General features: G+C 46.6%; 1 protein-coding gene across 4 annotated transcripts in view; it reads left to right on the top strand.

Annotated features, from left to right (window-relative positions):
• Positions 1-23027, top strand: part of cyp4t8 (cytochrome P450, family 4, subfamily T, polypeptide 8) — a 167450-nt gene that overhangs the window by 137792 nt on the left and 6631 nt on the right. For 3 of the 4 annotated variants that reach the window (XM_070886964.1, XM_070886965.1, XM_070886967.1), the window contains 3 exons: positions 799-932; positions 10812-10876; positions 18903-18985. In XM_070886964.1, coding sequence (XP_070743065.1) covers positions 799-932; positions 10812-10876; positions 18903-18985 — 282 coding nt within the window. The remainder of the gene's footprint in view (positions 1-798; positions 933-10811; positions 10877-18902; positions 18986-23027) is intronic. The other variant, XM_070886968.1, reaches the window with a different exon arrangement.

Genomic DNA, 23027 nt, shown 5'->3' with positions numbered 1-23027 from the left:
AGGAGTGCCTTAGGCTTCCCTGTTTTGGGACCCCCCCCCCTCACGTCCCCTTCCCGTGAGATCCTTCCTAACGTCACACTCCGCAACTTACCCGCGTGCCAGCAAGCCTTTGGTACCAGTGGGTAGCCTCCTGCCACCCGAACTTCCGCTCCTGCCTGCCGGACAGCTGCCACTTCCTATTTTGGGCGGGCTAATCGGCAGCAAACAGATGAGCTACGCGTCACGCTGCCCGAGGCGGGGTGGGCATGGCCGGTTATGGTTGGCCCTAGCCTCACTACCTGTCCATCTGATTCTCACTCCAGGTTAAAATCAGGGTAGTAGCTTCTTGCAGAATCTGCCAGTTTTTTTTTTACTTTTATCAGACGAAGTATTTACAGGCATAGGCGAGGTATTGCAAAAGTGTGTAAATGAGAGGCCCCCTCACCGAAATTTGATATCATAGAGTGGAACAGGATCTGGGCCGGCTCCACTTGATACTCTTAAGCAATCACTGGGCAACTGCCAGCAAAAATAAATAATTGTTGTGGAACCTGAAAGAGCAGGAGTGCTCCCCCGACTTCACAGTAAACTGATCGCAAGCGGCTCGAAATTCATTTCTTCAAATGGATGAGTTGTCACTGGCGCTGGCTACTCACTCAGTTAATATTAGTGAGGACTGAGGCGCAATTTTGGGCTGGCTTCGGGCCTCCCAGTTCGGGCCTCATTGGGTGCTGATGAATTTGTATCCCTCTGCTCTTTGGTATTTGCACACAAATTCACCCTTGTCTTACTAAGTCGTATCCTTTTGTTCCTTGACAGGGAATTACTCAGCAAGATGCCTTACATTACAATGTGCATAAAGGAATCTCTGCGACTTTTCCCCCCTGTCCCAGGAATATCCAGGAGGCTGACCAAACCACTCACATTTTTTGATGGGAGGAAGTTACCTGAAGGTTTCATTTATAAGTACATTTATGATATTAGAGAATTCTTATGTGCTGAAAGCTCTGAATCTACTTTTAAGCAACTGCCTTTTTTCAGAGTGCAGTGAATACAACATCCTGATGAGCATGACATACAATGATGTCATGTGCCAGCAAAGCAATATTTGTTTTATCTATTAGGGTTAGATACCTTTCTCTGTATCTGTGACTGGGAGTTCCGAAGGTTGTGTTGCCTGCCCAGTGTCAGGGTTAAGGATATCTCCTCGCTACTGGAGAAGAACTTAGAGTGGGAGGGGGAGGATCCAGTTTTCGTAGTCTACGTAGGAACCAACGAAATAGGAATGAGGTTCTGCTGAGAGAGTTTGAGGAGCTAGGATCGAAATTAAATGGCAGAACCTCACAGGTAATAATCTCTGGATTGTTACCTGGGCCACACGCAAATTGGAATAGGGACAAGCAGATTCTCAGGTTAAGTGCATGGCTGAAAGAGTGGTGTGGGAGGCAGGGGTTTCAATTCATGGGGCACTGGCAGCAGTACTGGGGGAAGTGGGAGCTGTTCCGTTGGCTCCATTTAAACCAGGCTGGGATCAGTGTCCTGGTGAATCAAATAACTAGGACGGTAGATAGGGCTTTAAACTAATGAAGGGTGGGGGGGGTGAGAGAATTCAGGAAAGGGTAAGTTCAAAAGCAGTAAGAGAAATGTCAAGGCTGCAGAGCACATTTGGGTAAAAATAAGCAGAGTGTGTCAGGAAGGGACAGAGAGTTTAACAAGGTTAATAGTGACTAAGATGCCATAAGAGAAAATAGAAAAACTTAAAGCTAAAGGCAGTATATCTGAATTCACAAAGTATTTGCAACAAAATAGATAAATTAATAGCACAGATAGAAATAAATGGGTTTAGTCTAATAGCCATTATGGAGATGTGGTACTCCTACACCTATTTTCTATGTTGCAGAGTGACCAAGGTTGGGAACTATATATTCCAAGATAGTTGACTTTTAGAAGAGATAGGCAGAATGGAAAATGAGTGGGGGGGGTAGCCCTGATAATAAAGGATAGGATAAAGACAGTAGAGAGAAAGTATTTTAGCTCGGAAAAATAAGATGTAGAATCACTTTGGGTGGAGCTAAGAAACAAAAAGGGACCAAAAACACTTGGAGTTGTTTATAGGCCTTCTAACAGTAGTTGTAGTGTCAGGCACAGTACAATTCAGGAAATTAGAGATGCATGTAACAAGGGTAATACAGTAATCATGGGGGGCTTTAATTATCATACAGACTTGGCAAACCAAATTTGCTGTAATAGTGCAGAGGACGAGTTCATGGAATGCATTCAAGATAGTTTTCTAGATCAGTATGTTGAGGAACCAATTGAGGAACAGGCTATTTTAGATCTAGTATGAAATGAGACAGGGTTAATTAATAATCTTATAGTAAAGGAGCCTCTGGGGACCAGTGATCATAATAAGATAGAATTTTATGTTGAGTTTTAAAGTGATTTAGTTAAGTCAGAAACTACGGTCTTAAATTTGAACAAAGCAAACTATGTAGGTACGAGAGGCGAGTTGGCTAAGGTAGGTTGGGGAACTAGATTTAAGATATGACACTAGATAAGCAATGGCAAACATTTAAAGAAATAATTAATAATTCACAGCGAATATACATTCCCTTAAGGAATAAAAACCCCACGGGAAAAATGGTCCAACCGTGGCTAACGAGAAGTTAAAGTTAGTAATAGATTAAAGGAAGAAGCTTATAGGGACCGATTTTCATCAAAGCCTCCGCCTGCCCAAGTGCCGTCGAAGTACCGGACGGCGCTTTGGGTGGGATATTCATGGCCGAGGTCCCTCGAGGGTCGGCGGGCAGCAAATGGATGACGTACACCACCAATCTGGGCAGCAGTGGGGGGGGAGATCTCATTATCGATGGCAGAGATGCTTGTCGCCCAAGTGCTGCCAAGGATGGAGTCGGACCCACAGAGGGTCGAAGACCTGAAAAAAAACCAGCAAAAAATAAGAAACTATTCAAAGACTTTCAGGGGACCCCATCCAGGTGAGTCGCTGTTGAAAAAAAGTATTAAAATGTTCACTTACCTTTTTTTCAGGTTCTTCATACTCACCGTCGGGGACCAACCTCTATACGGTGGTCCACCCCCGTTCTGCCGTCGACTGCCACCCGCAGGAATCTGGCATCTCGGCGGGTGGGAGCTCAGTTGCTCCACTGACGTCAGCGGGTGGTTCCCGGCGACTCTCCCCTCCTGCCCGCTCCAGGCCACCCCGAAAGTGGCACTGGGCGGATCTTCAGGAGGAATGTCGGTGGCGGTGGGCAAAATGAGTAGTAGGCCTGAGAATTGTGCGGATTTTAAAATTCATCAGAGAGAGAAAAAAGAAAGAGAGTAAATGAGCAAGAAACATAAAAACAGATTGTAAAAGCTTCTTTGGTATGTTAAAAAGGAAGAGATTAGTGAAAGTAAACATGGGTCCCTTACAGGCAGAGACAGGAGAAATTATAATGGGGAACAACAAAATGGCAGAGATATTAAACAAATAATTTGTATCTGTCTTCACGGAAGAAGGCGCAAAAACCATTCCAGAAATAGTGGGAAACCAAGGTTCTAGTGAGAATGAGGAACTTAAAGAAGTTACTATTAATAAAGAAATAGTACTGGAGAATTTAATGGGACTAAAAACTGACAAATCCCCTGGATCTGATGGCCTACATCCTAGAGTTTTAAAAGAGGTGGCTACAGAGATAATGGATGCATTGCTTTTTTTTCCAGAATTTCCTAGATTCTAGAATTGTCCCCACAGATTGGAATGTAGCAAATGTAACCCCAGTATTCAAAATGGAAAGAGAGAGAGAACCTGGAACTACAGATCAGTTAGCTTGACATCAGTATTAGGGAAATGCTAGAATCTATTATTAGGGACGTGGTAACTGGGCACTTAGAAAATCATAATATGATTGGACAGAGTCAACAGGGATTTATGAAAGGGAAACCATGTTTGTCAAATCTAATATTAGAGTTTTTTGAGGTTGTAACTAGCAGGATAGATAAGAGGGAATCGGTGTATTTGGATTTTCAAAAAGCATTCAATAAGATTCCACACAAGAGTTTATTACAAAAATTAGGGCTCGTGGGATTGGGGGTAATATATTAGCATGAATTGAGGATTGGTTCACGGATAGAAAACAGAGAGTAGGAATAAATGGGTCATTTTCAGGTTGGCAGGCTGTAACTAGTGAGATACCGCAAGGATCAGTGCTTGGGCCTCAGCTATTCACAATATATATCAATGACTTGGATGAGGGGACTAAGTGTAATGTATCTAGGTTTGCTGATGATACAAACCTAGCACTCAGGAAAGTAAGTTATGAGGAGGATTCAAAGAGGCTACAAAAGGATATAGACAGGTTAAGTGAGTGGACAAGAATATGACAGATTTGATCCACTTTGATAAGAAAAATAGAAAAACAGGATATTTTTTAAATGGTCAGAGATTGAGAAATGTTGGTATTCAGAAGGACCTGGGTGTCCTTGTACATAAATCACTGAAAGGTAACATGCAGCTACAGCAAGCAATTAGGAAAGTAAATGGTATGTTAGCCTCTATTACAAAAGGATTGGAGTATAAGAGCAAAGAAATCTTACTGCAATTAAATAGGGCCTTGGCTCGACCACACGTACTGTGCAGTCTCCTTGTCTTAGAGGGAGTGCAACAAATGTTCAGCAGACTGACTTCTGGGATGGGGGGATTATCTATATTCCCTAGAATTTAAAAAAATGAGAGGTGATCTCAAACATATAAAATTCATACAGGGCTTGACAGGGTAAGTGCTGGGGGTCACAGACTCAGGAAAAAGGGCTGGCTGTTTAGGACTGAGATAAGGAGTAACGTCTTCACTCAGAGGCTTGTGAATCTTTGGCATTCTCCACCCCAGAGAGCTGTGGATGATCAGTCATTCAGTATATTCAAGACAGAGATCGATAGATTTTTGGGATATTAAGGAAATCAAGTGATATGGGGATAGTGCAGGAACTTGAAGTTGAAGTAGAAGATCAGCCATGATCTTATTGAATGGCGGAGCAGGCTCGAGGGGCCAAATGGCCTACTCGTGCTCTATTTCTTATGTTCTAATGAAAATCAAAGCTTTGCAAGCAAAGCATAAGAATTATGTTAATATCCCTTGAAATACAGGAGGTGGAATGTTTGAGTTTAACTACATGGGTTGGTTTTATCTCTTATCAATGCTAGTGCTCTGAAATATTTGCAAGCCTGGCAATCCTGCCACTGCTGCCTTTGTGTGTCTCTTGTTTTTCCCTGCACTGCTCTCGTAACTTGTGTTACCCATCATGTCAAGGTTTTAATTGGTTAGGATATTGGCTTTATTTGATAGAACTCTGCATTGGATTCAAGAATTGTTTATATGCTTAACAGTATTATAATCCGCACTCCACTGTCGAGTAAGGCTGATTAAAGAACAGATTATTGAGCACTGATGAGCTCTTTCTTTCTGTGCTTGTGCTTCTGTTAGATTCAAACCTAAGAGCTGATAACTTTTTCTGGCTATGTTACTGTTTCTGCTTACAGAGAAGTATGGAATTTACTCCCATTAACCATACTCAATAAAAATAGAGGTGTTATAAGGATAAGCATACACATGAATTGTCCACCTAGGGCTGCAGTGATCATAGAATCGTACAGCACGGAAGGAGGCCATTTCGGCCCATCATGTCCGTGCTGGCTGACAAAGAGCTATCCAGCCTAATCCCACTTTCCAGCTCTTAGTCCGTAGCCCTGTAAGTTACACCACTTTAAGCGCACATCCAAGTATTTTTTAAATGTGGGGTGGGTTTCTGCCTCTACCATCCTTTCAGGCAGTGAGTTCCAGACCCCCAACACCCTCTGGGTGAAGAAATTTCCCCTCGTATCTCCTCTAAACCTCCCACGAATTACTTTAAATCTACGCCCCCTGGTTGTTGACCCCTCTGCCAAGTGAAATAGGTCCTTCCTATCCACTCTATCCAGGCCCCTCATAATTTTATACACCTCAATCAGGTCTCCCCTCAGCCTCCTCTGTTCCAAAGAAAACAGACCCAGCATCTCCAATCTTTTCCTCCATAGCCAAAATTCTCCAGTCCAGGCAACATTCTTGTAAATTTCCTCTGCACCCTTTCCAGTGCAATCACATCTTTCCTGTAATGTGGTGACCAGAACTGCATACAGTACTCCAGCTGTGACCTAACCAGTGTTTTATACAGTTCAAGCATCGATTAATAAAGGCAAGTATTCCATATACTGCCTTAACCACCTTATCTACCTGGCCTGCTACCTTTAGGGATCTGTGGACCTGCACTCCAAGGTCCCTTTGTTCCTCTACACTTTTCAGTGCCATACCATTCAATGTGTATTCCCTTGCCTTGTTAGACCTCCCCAAATGCATTACCTCACACTTATTCGGGTTGAATTCCATTTGCCACTATTCCGCCCACCTGTCCAGTACATTGATATCTTCCTACAATCTGCAGCTTTCTTCAATATCAACCACACAGCCTATTTTAGTGTCATCTGCAAACTTCTTAATCATACCCCCAACATTCAAGTCCAGGTCATTGATATATATCACAAAAAGCAGAGAACCCAGCACTGAGCCCTGCGGAACCCCACTGGATACAGCCTTCCAGTCACAAAACACCCATCAACCATTACCCTGTGCTTCCTGCCTCTGAGCCAATTTTGGATCCAACTTGATATTTTGCCCTGGATTCCATGGGCTTTTACTTTCGTGACCAGTCTGTCATGTGGGACCTTATCAAAAGCTTTGCTAAAATCCATATACACTACATCATACACACTGTCCTCATCGACCCTCCTGGTTACCTCCTCAAAATTCAATCAAGTTAGTGAGACACGACATTCCCTTGACAAATCCATGCTGACTGTCCTTGAATAATCCATGTCTTTCCAAATGAAGATTTACCCTGTCCCTCAGGATTTTTTCCAATAATTTTCCCACCACTGAGGTTAGGCTGACTGGCCTATAATTACTCGGTCTAGCCTTTTCTCCCTTTTTAAACAAAGGTACAACATTAGTAGTCCTCCAGTCCTCTGGCACCATACCTGAAGCCAGAGAGGACTGGAAAATGATGGTCAGAGCCTCAGCTATTTCTTCTTTTACTTCTCTGAACAGCCTGGGATACATTTCATCCAGACCTGGGGATTTATCCACATTCAAAGCTGCTAGGCCGCTTATTATTTTCTCTCTATTTTTATGTTGTCTAATATTTTGCACTCCTCCTCCCTCATTGCAAAGTCTGCATCGCCCCTCTCTTTTGTGAAAACAGATGCTAAATATTCATTAAGAATCATACCCACATTTTCTGCCTCCACACACAGATTTCCTTTATGGTCTCGAATAGGCCCCACTCTTTCTTTAGTTATCCTCTTGCTCGTAATGTATTTATAAAACATCTTTGGGTTTTCCATGATTTTACTTCCCAACATTCTTTCATGATCTCTCTTTGCTTTCCTGTTATCTTTTTTAATTGCATCCCTGCACTTCTTATACTCTAGGTCTCTGCAGTATTGAGTTCTCGGAATCTGTCATAGTTTCCCTTTTTTTCTTTATCTTACCCTGTATGTCCCTTGACATCCAGGGGGCTCTAGATTTGTTAGCCACACCCTTTTTTTTAAAAAGGGAACATACTTGCTCTGTACCCTCAGGATCAACTCCTTGAATGTCCCTCACTGCTCTGATGCTGATTTACCATCAAGTAGCCGTTTCCTGTTCACTTTGGCCAAATCCCATCTCAGCTCAGCAAAATTGGCTTTGCCCCAATTGAGAAATGTTATTCCTGGTCCATCTTTGTCCTTTTCCATAACTATCCTAAATCTTACTGAATTATGATCACTAGCACCAAAATGCTCTCCCACTGATATCTCTTCCATCTTCCCCTCTTCATTCCCCAAAACCAAATCCATAACCGCCCCTTCCTTTGTTAGGCTTGTTACATACTGGCTCAAGAAGTTCTCCTGAATACATTTTACGAATTCCGCACCCTCTGAACCATTCACACTGCTTTTTTCCCACTTAATATTAGGGTAGTTGAAATCCCCCACTATTGCAGCTCTATAGTTTTTGCACTTCGCAGCAATTTGCCTACATATTTGCTCTTCCATCTCCCTCTGACTGCTTGAGGGTCTATAGCACACTCTTAGTAGTGTGATCACCCCTTTTTTGTTCTTCAATTCAACCCATATGGCCTTGTTTGATGACCCCTCTAACATATCCCTTCTCACAGCTGTAATTGATTCTTTAATTAATACTGTGACTTCCCCTCTTTTTTTACCCCTCTCCCACCTGAAAACCCTGTAACCAGGAATGTTGAGCTGCCATACCTGTTCTTCTTTCAGCCATGTCTCAATAATGCCTATAATATCATACACCCAAGTGTCTATCTGTATTGAAGTATGTACCATTTAGTGGTGCCAAACTCCCTTGTTGTCTATTTTCCAGCCCTTGTTTTCTCTGTCTTCCAAATTCACTTTTTGCTTATCTGCGGCTCAATTCCAGCTTTGCTTCTCTCCCCACTGACTCTCTTCTCCGGTTCCCATCCCCCTGCCAAGCTAGTTTAAACCCTCCCCAACAGCACGAGCAAACCCTCCCGTGAGGATACTGGACTCAGCTCTGTTGAGGTGCAATCCGTCCGGCTTGTACAGGTCTCTCCTCCCCCAGAAACGGTCCCAATGCCTCAGGAATCTAAAGCCCTCCAGCCTGCACCATCTCTCCAGCCACGCATTCATCTTCTCTATCCTCCTATTTCTGTACTCATTAGCACGTGGCATCAGGAGATTATTACCTTTTTGATGTCCTGCTTTTTAATCTCCTAGCTCCCTAAACTCTGATTGCAGGATCTCATCCCTCTTTCTACCTATGCCATTGGTACCAATATTGACCACGACCTCTGGCTGTTCACTCTCTCCCCCAGAATGTCTTGCTGCCACTCAGTGACATCCTTGACCCCAGCATCAGGGAGGCAACATACCATCGTGGAGACATGTCTGCGGCCACAGAAACGCCTATCTGCTCCCCTGACTATCGAATCCCCTACCACTATTGCTCTTCCATTCTTCTTCCTCCCCCCGCTCTGTGCAGCTGAGCCACCCGTGGTGCCATGGACTTGGCTCTGGCTGCACGCCCCAGAGGCACCATCGCCTTCACTAGTACTCAGAACAGAATACTGGTTGGCGAGCGAGATGCACTCAGGGGACTCCTGCCCTACCTGCCTGGTCCTCTTCTGTCTGGTGGTCACCCACTGCTTCTCTGCCTGCACACTCGTTAGCTGCGTGGTGACCACCTCTAGAAACGCGCTATCCACAAAATTCTCAGTCTCGTAGATATACCGCAGTGACTCCAGCCGCCGCTCAAGCTCCGAAACGCAGAGCTCAAGTTGCTGCAGCTGGAGACACCTTCTGCTCACATGATCGTCCAGGCTACGCGAACTGTCCAGGACTTCCCACATATCACAGGATGTGCATTCCACGGGACTGAACTGCCCTGCCATGCCTCGAGTGAATTGACTATAAACTAAACTATGAAATAAACTTAACACTCAAAGACAAAAAAAAAACACTCACTGGCAACTCACCAATCGGCTCCTTCCCTTGTGCCGACGTCACTTTTGGTGTTCACTCCTGTGTTGAGTTGCTATCGGCTCTTTGCCTGCTTGCTGCTGCCGCTGCTCCAGTCTGTCCCTTTTCCCCGAATTCCCACTTTTTCCAAATTCCTAAATAAACCACTCTGTTTAAGTCCACTCCCTTGTGGGAAAGAGCATAACTAGAGGCCATCCATATAAGATAATCACCAAGAAATCCAATAGGGAATTCAGAAGAAACTTATTTACCCAAAGAGCAGTGAGAATGTGGAACTCGCTACCACGTTGAAACAAATAGTATAGATGCATTTAACGGGAGGCTAGACAAGCATATGAGGGAGAATAGAGGGTTATGCTGATGGATTTAGATGAGGAAAGATGGGAGGAGGCTCGAGTGGCGCATTAACAGCGGCGTGGTTGGGCTGAATGGACTGTTTCTGTGCTGTATATCCTATGTAACCCAGCTGCAGGCTTTCTACATGCTCCTGGCCTGTGGCCTCCTCGGAGCGTTCCCCGCTCAACAGGGAGCCAAGTCTGTCAATCAGATTGGCTTCTGGGCGGGGAACCTGTTGGGAAAAAAAAAACCCAGACAAAGCTCCCACACTCACCCAGATCACAAGGCCTATTTCAGACTCAGAAAAACAGAAGATAGAAGAGACTTTCATTCCATCACTTTTGGCTGAATTTGTGCCCATGTCACCAGGTTGAAAGACCAAAATCTAACCCACTCTGCTCTCCAACCCTAAAATTATATGTTTTATGTTATACAGAGCACAGCAGAAAGAGTTTTCCTCAATGCTACTGGAACAAAAATCTTTCTACTTTTCCAATATTTGTGAAATGAAGACGGAACAAGGGTGATTTTTACATGCTTAGCACTTCGTTTCCACCTAAAAACCGTGGTGGGGCTCAGTAGTGGCACCAAAATGATCAGATAGAAGCTCTGACCGGCTGCTTATTGTCTGCCTGCTCATGCTCGAAACAGGCCAAAGCCACATAAATTCATACAAATTGGGGCCAAATGACATGTTCGAACCCCAACGCCATTTTTGTTACTACCTGCATTGCTCATTCTGCTTACCGAACATGAGCAGGAGGAGGTTATTTTGAGCGTACATGAAAGGCAGGAAAATGATGCACAGTATAGGAGACCTTTTAAAAAAAAACAGAAGGAAGCTGTATATCTCTGCTGCTTGGGAAACTGTTGCTAATTTTCAGTTGTATTTTCACAGGTTGTCTGGTTGGTGTAAGTATCTACTGCATTCACATGAATTCCATGATCTGGGATAATCCAGAGGTATCTTTCTCTTCCATTGCCAGAATATAAAGTGTTCAGAACATTACCTTTACAGTATGCACGCTTTGCTTTCGTAGTCTGTGCCAATACCTCCATACAAGTGCCGCTGGATGCTTTGTCCATTGCATAACCTACCATATCATTGCTAACTGATAGCAAGTACAGGATGAAACTTAAATATAGATATAACTTTAAAAATACCCATTGTGTATTTTTATATTTTATTGGATTAATTTATTATAATGTCACATATTTAGGGTATATATTACACATAAAGCATGGTATGCCTAGTATGTGTGTACAGATGTATTGAGAGTGTGTATATTTTAAATTCATTGTTAAAAACCATAGGATAATAGATGGTGCTGCTTAAACATTTTAATATCCAGAACCATACTGGAAGACAAAGAGCTGTGTACAACGAAGAAAGTAAATACGAAATTAATGACTTGGATGAAGGGACCGAATGTATTGTAGCCAACTTTGCTGTTGATACAAAGATGGGTGGGAGAGCAAATTGTGAGGAGGACACAAGAAATCTGCAAAGGGATATAGACAGAATCATAGAAGTTTGCAGCACGGAAGGAGGCTATTTCGGCCCATCATGTCCGCGCCGGCCAACAAGAGGCTATCCAGCCTAATCTCACTTTCCAGCTCTAGGTCCGTAACCCTGCAGGTTATGGCACTTCAAGTGCACATCCAAGTAATTTTTTAATGTGGTGAGGGTTTCTGCCTCTACCACCCTTTCAGGTAGTGCGTTTCAGACCCCCACAACCCTCTGCGTGAAGACATTTCCCCTCAAATCCCCTCTCAACCTTCTACCAGTTACTTTAAATTTATGTCCCCTGGTTGTTGACCCCTCTGCTAAGGGAAATAGGCCCTTTCTATCCACTATATCTAGGTCCCTCATAATTTTATACACCTCAATGAGGTTTCCCCTCAGCCTCCTCTGTTCCAAGGAAAACAAACCCAGCCTATCCAATCTGTCCTCATAGCTAAGGTTCTCCACTCCCGGCAACATCCTCGTAAATCTCCTTCCTCTGTACTCTCTCCAATGCAATCACATCCTTCCTGTAATGTGGTGACCAGAACTGCACGCAGTACTCCAGCTGTGGCCTAACTAGTGTTTTATACATTTCAAGCACAACCCACCTGCTCTGATATTCTATGTCTCGGCTAAGAAAGGCAAGTATTCCGTATGCCTTCTTAACCACCTTATCCTCCTGGCCTGCTAGCTTCAGGGATCTGTGGACATGCACTCCCAGGTCCCTTTGTTCCTCTACTCTTCTCAAAGTCCTACCATTTAATGTGTATTCCCTTTCCTTGTTAACCCTCTCCAAATGCATTACCTCACACTTCTCTGGGTTAAATTTCATTTGCCACTGTTCTGCCTGTAAAGTCCTTACACAATACCACAAATCCACACGAGGCACATTCTGTGGACAAGGACACTCCATGACCTGAACTTTTATTCACAGGACCAAGAAGTGATGACCCTGCGTGGGACCTCCCTTTTTATATGCCTGGATGACCAGGTGAGGAGTGTCTCCCACAAGTTCACCCCCTGTGGTCAAGGTGTGCATTTCTTACGTATGTACAGTATTGCAATGTTGTTACATAAAGATTACATACATGACATCACCTCCCCCTCAACATTGGTATCATAGGTTGTCTCTCGGGTGGTCTGCGCTCTCACGTGGAGCGCCGCAGTTGAGGCTTTGGTTGTTGAGCCTTGGTATGCGTGTCTGTCACCTGTGGTGATTCCGGCCTGTCCGGGCTGACCGCAGGGACTGTGCATGCCGCTAAATGTTCTTGTTGCTCGTTCACTGGCGGTGGTGTGAATACCATCTCATGATCTTCCTCAGGTTCCTCAGTGTCCATGCTGAACCTTTTTTTCACTTGGTCCAGATGCTTGCGGCATATCTGCCCATTGTTAAGTTTAACAGCGATGACTTTATTCCCCTCTTTGTCTATTACAGTACCCTCGAGCCATTTTGGCCCCAAAGCATGATTGAGAACAAATATGGGGTCATCAATTTCTATACATCTCCCCCTTAAATTTCGGTCATGGTACTCATTTTGGGACTGGCGTTTGCCCTCAACAATGTCGGACAGGACTGGATGAATGAGGGTCAGCCAGGTTTTGAGTGTTCGTTTCATGAGTAGCTCCGCGGGCGGGACCCCCGTGAGCGAGTGCGGTCGGGACCTATAAGCCAGCAGGAGGCGCGATAGGCGGCATTGAAGGGAGGGTCCTTGAATCCGGAGCATGCCTTGCTTTATGATTTGGACCGCACGTTCCGCCTGGCCATTGGAGGCCGGCTTGAACGGTGCTGTCCTGACATGGTTAATGCCATTACCCGACATGAACTCCCGGAATTCATAGCTTGTGAAACATGGGCCATTATCGCTAACAAGGATGTCCGGCAAGCCATGGGTCGCAAAGACCGCGCGCAGACTCTCCATGGTGGTGGATGTCGTGCACGAATTCAAAATGATGCACTCGATCCATTTCGAGTACGCATCAACCACAATGAGAAACATTTTCCCCATGAACGGGCCTGCGTAGTCTACGTGAATATGTGACCATGGCTAAGCGGGGCCTCCCTGGGGGCATTACTTAGCTGGGCACACATGGTGCACCTGCGAACACAGTGTTCCAGGTCTGAATCAATTCCCAGCCACCATACATGTGACCGGGCAATGGCCTTCATCAGCACGATGCCTGGGTGCTCGCTGTGGAGTTCCCTGATGAATGCTTCCCTGCCCCTCTGGGGCATAACTACCCGGCTGCCCCATAGTAGGCAGTCGGCTTGGATGGAGAGCTCATCCATCCACCTGTGAAACAGTCTGACCTTCTCAGGGCATGTTCCGTGTGCGGGCACCCAATCCCCAGTCAGGACATATTTCTTAATCAAGGATAGGAGGGGATCTCTGTTGGTCCAGATTTTGATCTGGTGGGCTGTGATGGGGGAGCCTGCGCTGTCAAAAGCATCAACAGCCACGACCATTTCAGCGCTTTGCTCCGCTGCCCCCTCGGTGGTGGCCAGTGGAATCCTGCTGAGCATGTCAGCGCAATTTTCAGTGCCAGGCTGGTGTCGGATGGTGTAGTCATACGCAGCGAGCGTGAGAGCCCATCGCTGTATGCGAGCTGATGTGTTGGCATTGATAGCCTTGCTGTCTGACAGCAGAGATGTTAACGGCTTGTGGTCCGTCTCTAATTCGAACCTCCTGCCAAAAAGGTACTGATGCATCTTTTTCACCCCATAGACACATGCGAGTGCTTCCTTCTCAACCATCCCATATCCCCGTTCAGCTTGAGAGAGCGACCTGGAGGCATAAGCCACAGGTTGTAGTTGGCCCTCAGCGTACTCCTGCTGCAACACACACCCAACCCCATAGGACGATGCATCGCATGTCAGAACCAATTTCTTACGGGGGTCGTACAGGGTCAACAACTTATTTGAACAAAGTAGGTTCCGCGTCTGATTGAAAGCCCGTTCCTGACAGTGCCCCCCAAAACCAGTCACAACCCTTATGCAGGAACACGTCTAGCGGCTCCAACAATGTGCTTAAGTTCGGCAGAAAGTTCCCGAAATAGTTCAAGAGTCCCAGAAATTAATGCAACTCCGATGTGTGCAGGGCCTGGGCGCTCGTCGAATTGCCTCCATTTTGGGTTCAGTAGGCCGAATCCCGTTTGCAGCAACCCTCCTGCCCAGAAACTCGACTTCGGGAGCCAAAAACACACACTTAGACTTCTTGAGTCACAGGCCTACCCGGTCCAGTTGGCGTAGCACCTCCTCCAGGTTGTAGAGGTGTTCCTCGGTGTCACGACCGGTGATGAGGATGTTGTTCCAGGGATGGATTTGAGCAGGCTTTCCATTTTTCTTTGAAAAATCACGACCACTGATCGAATGCCAAATGGGCACCTGTTGTAAACGAACAGTCCCTTGTGCATGGTGATGGTGGTCAGCAGTATAGATTCGTCGGCCAGTTCTTGGGTCATGTAGGCTGAAGTGAGGTCCAATTTGGTGAACAGCTTGCCGCCAGCCAGCGTGGCAAAAAGGTCCTCCGCTCTCGGGAGCGGGTATTGGTCTTGTCGGGACACCCAGCTGATAGTGGCCTTGTAGTCGCCACAGATCCTGACCGAGCCATCTGCTTTTAGGACGGGAATGATGGGGCTTGCCCAGTCGCTGAATTCAACAGGCGAGATGATGCCCTCTCTCAGCAACCGGTCCAACTCGCTCTCAATTTTCTCCCGCATCACATACGGCACAGCTCTGGCTTTGTGGTGCACTGATCTGGCTTCCGGCGTGATGCCTATCACCACTTTGGTACCTTTGAACGTCCCGACGCCAGGTTGAAATAGTGACTCAAATTGCTGTAGGACCTGTGAGCATGAACTTCGCTCCACAGATGACATTGCATGCACATTCCCCCATTTCCAGTTCATCTCAGCTAACCAGCTCCTCCCCAACAGTGCAGGACCATTGCCCGGGACAATCCAGAGCGGCAGCCAGTTTACTGATCCATTGTGTGTGACCGCCAACAGTGCACTGCCTAGCACTGGAATGATTTCTTCGGTGTACGTCCGTAATTGCGTCTCAATGCGTTCTAGTTTGGGTCTGCTGGCTTTGATTGGCCACAGCTTTTCGAATTGTTGAACACTCATGAGTAACTGGCTGGCCCCCATGTCCAGCTGCATGCGTACAGAGATGCCGTTTAATAGGACTTTCATCATCATAGTTGGCGTTTTGGTATATGAGCTGTGAATGTTTGCCACATGAACCCGCTGAACTTCAGCGTCCATTGATTTGCCCCAAGCGTCATCCTGCCTCGCAGACCCCTCATCTGGTTCACCGGCCCCTTATATTAGCCTGGTTACAGGCTTTCTGCACATTCTGGCTAAATGGCCACTGAGGTTACAATGTCTGTAGACGAACTGTTGAAACCTGCAAGTCCTGGCAGCATGTCTGACCCCACACCTCCAGCATGAACTGAGATTCCCATTGTTGTGAACAAAAGAGCTGTTGCCAGGCATTCCTCGCTGATTGTCCCTTTGACTGCTCTTGAGCACCCTGTTAGTAGGTGTCAATGGTCCCATCCCGGGCCGCATTGTCCACTGGGGGGACGTAAATGTCCGTTCAGCCTGCCATTGTCTCTGTTGGAGACTTACTCTTGGGTCTATTGCTGCCTGGGGTGTCTCGAACTGCCCTTGCCTGCCTGTGGGGCTCTGTGTTGCGTTTATGATATTGACTCGCTGATCCATTGTGCGCGTATATTATCTTGGTTTCCTCCTCCCCCGCCATAAAAGTCTGAGCCATCAATGCCGCCGCTTCCAAGGTCAAGTCCTTGGTCTCAATTAGCTTTCTGAAAATCCCAGCATGACCGATGCCCTCAATAAAGAAATCCCTTAGCATCTCCCCCCTGCAGGCGTCCGTGAACTTACAGAGGCTGGCCAAGCGCTGGAGGTCCGCAATGAAATCCAGTATGCTCTGTCCTTCCCGACGTCGGTGTGTATAGGATCTGTGTCAGGCCATGTGTACGCTGCTCGCTGGTTTGAGGTGCTCACCGATTAGTTTTCTGAGCTCTTAGAAGGTTTTGTCCGCCGGCTTCTTGGGTGCTAGCAGGTCTTTCATGAGCGCATAAGTCTTAGGTCCACAGCTGGTCAGCAGGTGAGCCCTTCGCTTGTCGGCCACTACGTCTTCCAGCCAGTCCTTCGTGACAAAACTCTGCTGGAGCCTCTCAATGAAATCGTCCCAGTCCTCACCAACACAGTATCATTCATCTGTGCTGCCGGTGGCCATTCTCGTGGGTCAATGATTCCCGTTTCTCGTCACCAATGTAAAGTCCTTACACAATACCACAAATCCACACGAGGCACATTCTGTGGAGAAGGTCACTCCATGACCTGAACCTTTATTCGCAAGACCAATAAGTGATGACCCTGCGTGGGACCTCCCTTTTTATATACCTGGGTGACCAGGTGAGGAGTGTCTCCCACAAGTTCATCCCCTGTGGTCAAGGTGTGCATTTCTTACGTATATACAGTATTGCAGTGTTGTTACATAAAGGTTACATACATGACACTGTCCACCTGACCAGTTGATTGCTATCTTCCTGTAGTCTGCAGCTTTCTTCTTCATTACCAATCACACAGCCTATTTTTGTATCACCTGCAAACTTCTTAATCATACTCCCCATGCTCAAGTCCAGGTCATTGATGTATACCACAAAAAGTAAGGAACCGAGCACTGAGTTCTGCAGAACCCCACCGGAAACATCCTTCCAGTCATAAAAACACCCATCAACCATTACCCTTTGCTTCCTGCCTCTGAGCCAATTTTGGATCCAACTTGCCACTTTGTCCTGGATCCCATGGGTTTTTACTTTCGTGACAGGCTAAGTGAGCGGGCAAAAATTTGGCAGATGGGGTATAATGTGGGAAAATGTGAGGTTATCCATTTTGGCAGAAAAAATAGAAAAGCAAATGATAATTTAAATGGAGAAAAATTGCAAAGTGCTGCAGTACAGAGGGACCTGGGGGTCCTTGTGCATGAAACACAAAGTTAGTATGCAGGTACAGCAAGTAATCAGGAAGGCAAATGGAATGTTGGCCTTTATTGCAAGGGGGATGGAGTATAAAAGCAGAGAAGTCTTGCTGCAACTGTACAGGGTATTGGTGAGGCCACACCTAGAGTACTGCATACAGTTTTGGTCTCCGTATTTAAGGAAGGATATATTTGCATTGGAGGCTGTTCAGAGAAGGTTCACTAAGGTGATTCTGGAGATGAGGGGGTTGACTTATGAGGATAAGTTGAGTAGGTTGGGCCTCTATACATTGGAGTTCAGAAGAATGAAAGTTGATCTTATTGAAACTTATAAGATAATGAGGGGGCTCGACAAGGTGAATACAGAGAGGATATTTCCACTCATAGGGGAAACTAAAACTAGGGGGACATAGTCTCAGAATAAGGGGCTGCCCATTTAAAACTGAGACGAGGAGAAAGTTCTTCTGAGCGTTGTAAAGCTATGGAATACTCTGCCCCCAGAGAGCTGTTGAGGCTGGGTCATTGAATATATTTAAGGCAGAGATAGACAAATTTTTGAGCGATAAGGGAATAAAGGGTTATGGGGAGTGGGCAGGGAAGTGAAGCTGAGTCCATGATCAGCCATGATCTTATGGAATGACGGAGCAGGCTCGAGGGGCCAAATGGCCCACTGCTGCTCCTATTTCTTATGAAATGTGCTGTGTGTTAAAGTGGTCGTGCAATTTCTACCTGAAGCAGCAGATGTGCTTCCATGGGCCTTTTACAACTTTACAGAATGTTAGCTGTGACCACTTCCTCCCTCCGGGGGTTGCCTTTGGAGTCATTGGATTTCTACCCCACCCACACCCTTTACCTCTAACTCTCTGCTTTCTTTCTATGCTTTAGCTTCCCTCTCCATCCTCCAATCTCTCACACTCTTCCACCATCCTGCTTAACCCCACCCTGTTAACCCTACATTTCTCCTCCCCATCACCCCACTCCACCTTTCACATCAGTCCTTGCCCCTGGTGCCGTTATTGGCTGGTCGCCTAATACTGCTCAACTTGGAGACTGAATTTGGTCTTGACTGCCCATGTGCTGTGCTATGGGTGATTGACTGGTATATATTGAAGAATGTTCTCATTTAGTGTAAACAGACTAATCAGTGTCAAGCTGTTGACATGGAATTGATCTCACTCATGGATAGGATACTGAGTTACTCGGCCCCTGCCTTTTGAGATAAATTCCACGTTCAGTTTCTGATTGAACCTTCTTAGTTTCTGAGCAGTGTATTTGAATCAGTAATCAGTTGGGCAATATCGTAATACAAGTTTTATCGTAATACAAGTATGCAATACTGTTTTTTCAACCAGTACTGACAATGAACTCGTTACAGATCTGATTAACAGTTACCTAGCAACCTGGTATACACTAGTGATCCAGTATATAAAGAATGTATTTCTGAACAATTTGGTTGATAATACCTTATTCTTTTCTAGGTGTTTGACCCTTTAAGATTTTCCCCTGAAAATTCAATGAACAGAAACCCACATGCCTTCATACCTTTTTCTGCTGGACCAAGGTAGCAAAATATTTCTAATATTAGCAAAATAGAGCAGCTGATTGTCAATTTAGTGTTGTTCTTGAGCAAATTGTTTTCTATTAAGGTATGGTTTATAGTTTATCGATCAAATGAGTGGGTGCCAGTTTACTGGAGCGGTTCCAAATTCTTTGTTAATGTTGACTGACACTTGATATTGGAAGTTACAGCACGAAGATCAATTTTCAGTGGAAAATAAAATGGTATGGTCAGGTTGTTTGTGGGAGCTAATGTTACTCACAGTAGGAGTCATTGTTTAAAATTGTAGGCCCCCCCATAATAGTTGCAAAACCACTTTTTCCATTGTGCAGAATGGAGTTCAGGAAGCTTTCTTGCAGCTCTCGGTTACATATTTATATCTTGATCTTTATTTTTTACCTCAGGGTGCTGCCAACTATACAGTCAGAACATGGGCGTGTGTGGAGAGAAAAGAGTGAAATAGCCTAACAATTGGATAAAGCCCCAAAACGGGCAGAGGCCCTGACCAGCGCCTTTTCCTGCGCCTCTTCTAAGTGGTGTAGACAGCATGTAAAATTCATGCTGTCTGTTCATTAACGTGATTGGAGTACCAATTTCAGCGCTAAAGGCGCTGCTGATTGGCTTAATGCTCAACGGGGGGGGGGGGGGGGGGCAATATTGGGTGCAGCCTAATGGCAAATAAAGTTTGGCTTAGGCTGTCTGCACTACTTAAAGGGAAGGTGCTTTGTTGGCGAAGCATCTTGTTGTCTAATGAGAAGACACAATGGGGCCGAAATTGTCCACTGCCGGAAACGCGGTGCACCTACCCTGTTTTAGTTTTTACCGGCCCGGTTGATGCAGTGGCCTCTTTCAGCGAAATCCCACTCTTTGGCTGGGTTTTTTCAGCAGACCGGAGGTCGGTCATAATGGGGACGGAAGTGCAACGGTGAGCGGAAGTTGGCACAATAGAAGGGCGGTAGTGGGGGGCGAACGGACTGTCCTCCACTCTCATTCATCAGCTGGCATGTCACCGCGTCTCTCTCCCCTTCAAATGAAGGGGCGAGCTGCTGCCATTATTTTAGTTAGGTTCACTGGGCCACCAGGGAGGGATTCGGCAGGGCCAGCGGCCTGGCACCCAAGAGAGGTACCAGGCTGCCTGTTGGTGTCCCAGCTGAACCCGGGGGCATAATTGTCCGCCCGACATGGCTGTCAGCCGACATAAAAAATAAGATGGCAGCTGTGGCAGTAGATCCTCCCCTTTAATGGCAGCCGCACCGCCGTTTTGAGCACACTCCAAGCACAGTGCACTGACAGAAAAAGCTGCTGGTGGCACCGAGCGGTGGGAGCAAGATTTTCTCGGCGGAATTTCGCGATCGGGGGGAATCATCGGCGTTGCAGGCTCTGAAGACGCACTTTGGATGGATCGGCAGCAGTGGAGCAGTAGTGGGGGGAGTGGGTCACCGTCGGGATATCGCAGGGGCGGAATTAAAAAAATGGCGGCCATTCCACAAAAAATCACCAACCATTCCATTCCGATTTCCAGCGATAACGGGCCTTAAGGTAAGGGGCAATTTCAGCCCCAATGACCCAATAGCCAAGAGAGAGAGAGAGAGATGTTTTTCCAATGTAGCACTGGTGGCCTTGGTCCTGGGGGGTCCAACGATGGTGTGCTGTTCTTTCGCTGCAGGGAGGCAAGAAGCTATCGAAGCTCATTACCAGAAGGATTTGCACAATCCACCACAGACACCTGTGTTGTCTCAAGGACCTGGATCCAGTGCCGCAAAACATTTTATGACCTCACACGGCTGTCAAGGTGAGTGAATGCATCAGCAAATGCCCTATCCCACCAACTGCACCACTAGCCTCACACACTGCTCAATGCACCACACCCCCATCATTCACTTACCACAAATCTCTAGTTATGACAACTCATACCTCACAATCATAGCTTCAATTCACCCTCACACACATTCACTGCTGCAAGCCTCACACCTTGCACGCACTGACAACTATTCAACCATGGCAGGCACATCACCCAAACACATTGTATCGCACTCACTGATATACTTCCCTTTCAATTGCAGGCCAAGGTGGCACAGAACAGACGTGAGCAACAGCAGACCTGTGGTGGCCAGGCCAGGATTGAGACCCTGACCGACCTCGAGGAATCCATCCTTGAAATTATTGGAGGGGCAGTAATAAAGTCCTTGGCCAGCGGAGAAGTTGAAACCATTGCTGATGATGATGGTATGTTCATAACTAACACTTCTTCTCACATCCCACTTCCTCCTCATCCCACAATCTCTTCTCACTTACAAGCTGCTGATGATATGTGCATAAATATCCTGCTTTTCCCCCTTCCCTCGCCACTAACCAACCCTTATGCCTTTCTGCATTCAGATACCTGAGAAGAGCCACCAGCACAGCCTGTCCCTCAACATCTTGAACAAACTGATGGAGGAGACAAAGAAGATGAAGAGACACCGGCACTCCATTTGACACTCGCAGACACCAGATCAGAAAATGACACTGAGTGCACTTTAGATGATCGTATAGAGGTGGGATCTGCATGGGGCGAGTAACTGGGCACGAGTGGGCTGCAGCAAGGCCAGAGGAAAGGGTAGCTCAGGGGCCAACTCCCTGGAGGGTAAATTCAACGTGAGCTCTGTTTTACAGGACTCGGATGATGACCTCAATGTAGTGACCTTCAGAAGAAGGGTGATGGACATGGACACGGAAATGCCTGGTGCAAGGAGCTTGGAGGAGTCCGGCTCTAACATTGCATGGGGCTTTGCACGAATGGAAATGATGGGCAATTCCAGGAGAGACCTTGTGGACCCACGGATGATGCTGCGTGTGATGGGTGAGTTCACGATTCCCATTGCGGCACAGGCGGAAGCAATACAACGTCTCAGTGCTGCAGTGGAAGTGCAGACTGCTCTCCAGCAGGCTCAGCTTGCTGCCACACAAACTCAGACTGCTGCCATCGTCGCTGGGTTTACAAGTGTCAAAAGGGACTTGCAGGGTGTTGCAGCAGTCCAGCAATCTGTTCTCCCGACAGATTACTAGGATTGCTGAAGCTCTGCCCCGGGGGAGTGGCAGTGGATCTGTGGAGCAAGAACCTGCTGTCCTCTCTCAGGATGACAACATTCCTATTCCTGCCACTCGGCCATTGCCTGTGCAGCTGCCAATCAGCCAACCAGCCCAGCCTGCTACTGCCCATGCCGAAGTGGTGCAGTCTACAGCGGGCCTTCTATGTCCACAGCTGTTCGAGATTGTCCTGCAAGGCCATCTGTGTCTCCCCCACTGAAAGTCAGCAGCCTCCCACCAGCCATGCTGCAGCCACTGGGGAAGCACTTGATAGGAAAGGACACACGAAAGACATCACTAAGGAAATGCACAAGGATGATAGTTGATATTATCATTGTGATTGGATTGTAATAAATTTATGAATTTTGTTTGGAATGTGTGTTATGTGGTGGCTCCCATTTCAGCTTCATGCCCAGGAGGATGCTGTGATGTTCCGTGACAAAGGGATGGTATGATGGGGAAGTGGTGAGCAACAGGAATCTGGGATTTCATTCACTCGAATCGGAGTCCGATGAGGTGCTCACGGACAGCCCGTCCGGAACGGAGATTTCCTCTTCCTCCTCCTCCTCCTTCTCCTCCTGAGGTGGTTCCAGAACCCCTGGTGGCAAGGGCTGCACCCGCATGATGGCCAAGTTGTGGAGCATGCAGCAGACCACCACGAAATGGGACACCCGCTCTGGCAAGTACTGGTGGGCTCCTCCTGAGCGATCAAGGCAGCGGAACCCCAGTGGTCTACTCGATGACATTTCTCCGGCAGCATGGCTGTTATTGTAAGAGTGCTGGCCACAAGTGGTGGGGTTGTGGAGGGAAGTCATCAGCCAGCTACAAAGGAGATAGCCATTGTGTTCGAGCAGTCACCATTGAGTTTGACATGGTGGCTGAAAGATTGCTGGCACACTGGAATGGCGCAGGATGAAGACATCATGACTGCTGCCAGGATAGGGGGCATTCACTATCATGATGTGCTGGGGGGTGG

The sequence above is a fragment of the Pristiophorus japonicus genome, chromosome 8, assembly GCF_044704955.1.
Source record: "Pristiophorus japonicus isolate sPriJap1 chromosome 8, sPriJap1.hap1, whole genome shotgun sequence".
In the NCBI taxonomy this organism is placed as follows: domain Eukaryota; kingdom Metazoa; phylum Chordata; class Chondrichthyes; family Pristiophoridae; genus Pristiophorus; species Pristiophorus japonicus.
This window is presented reverse-complemented; position numbering and strand designations above follow the sequence as displayed.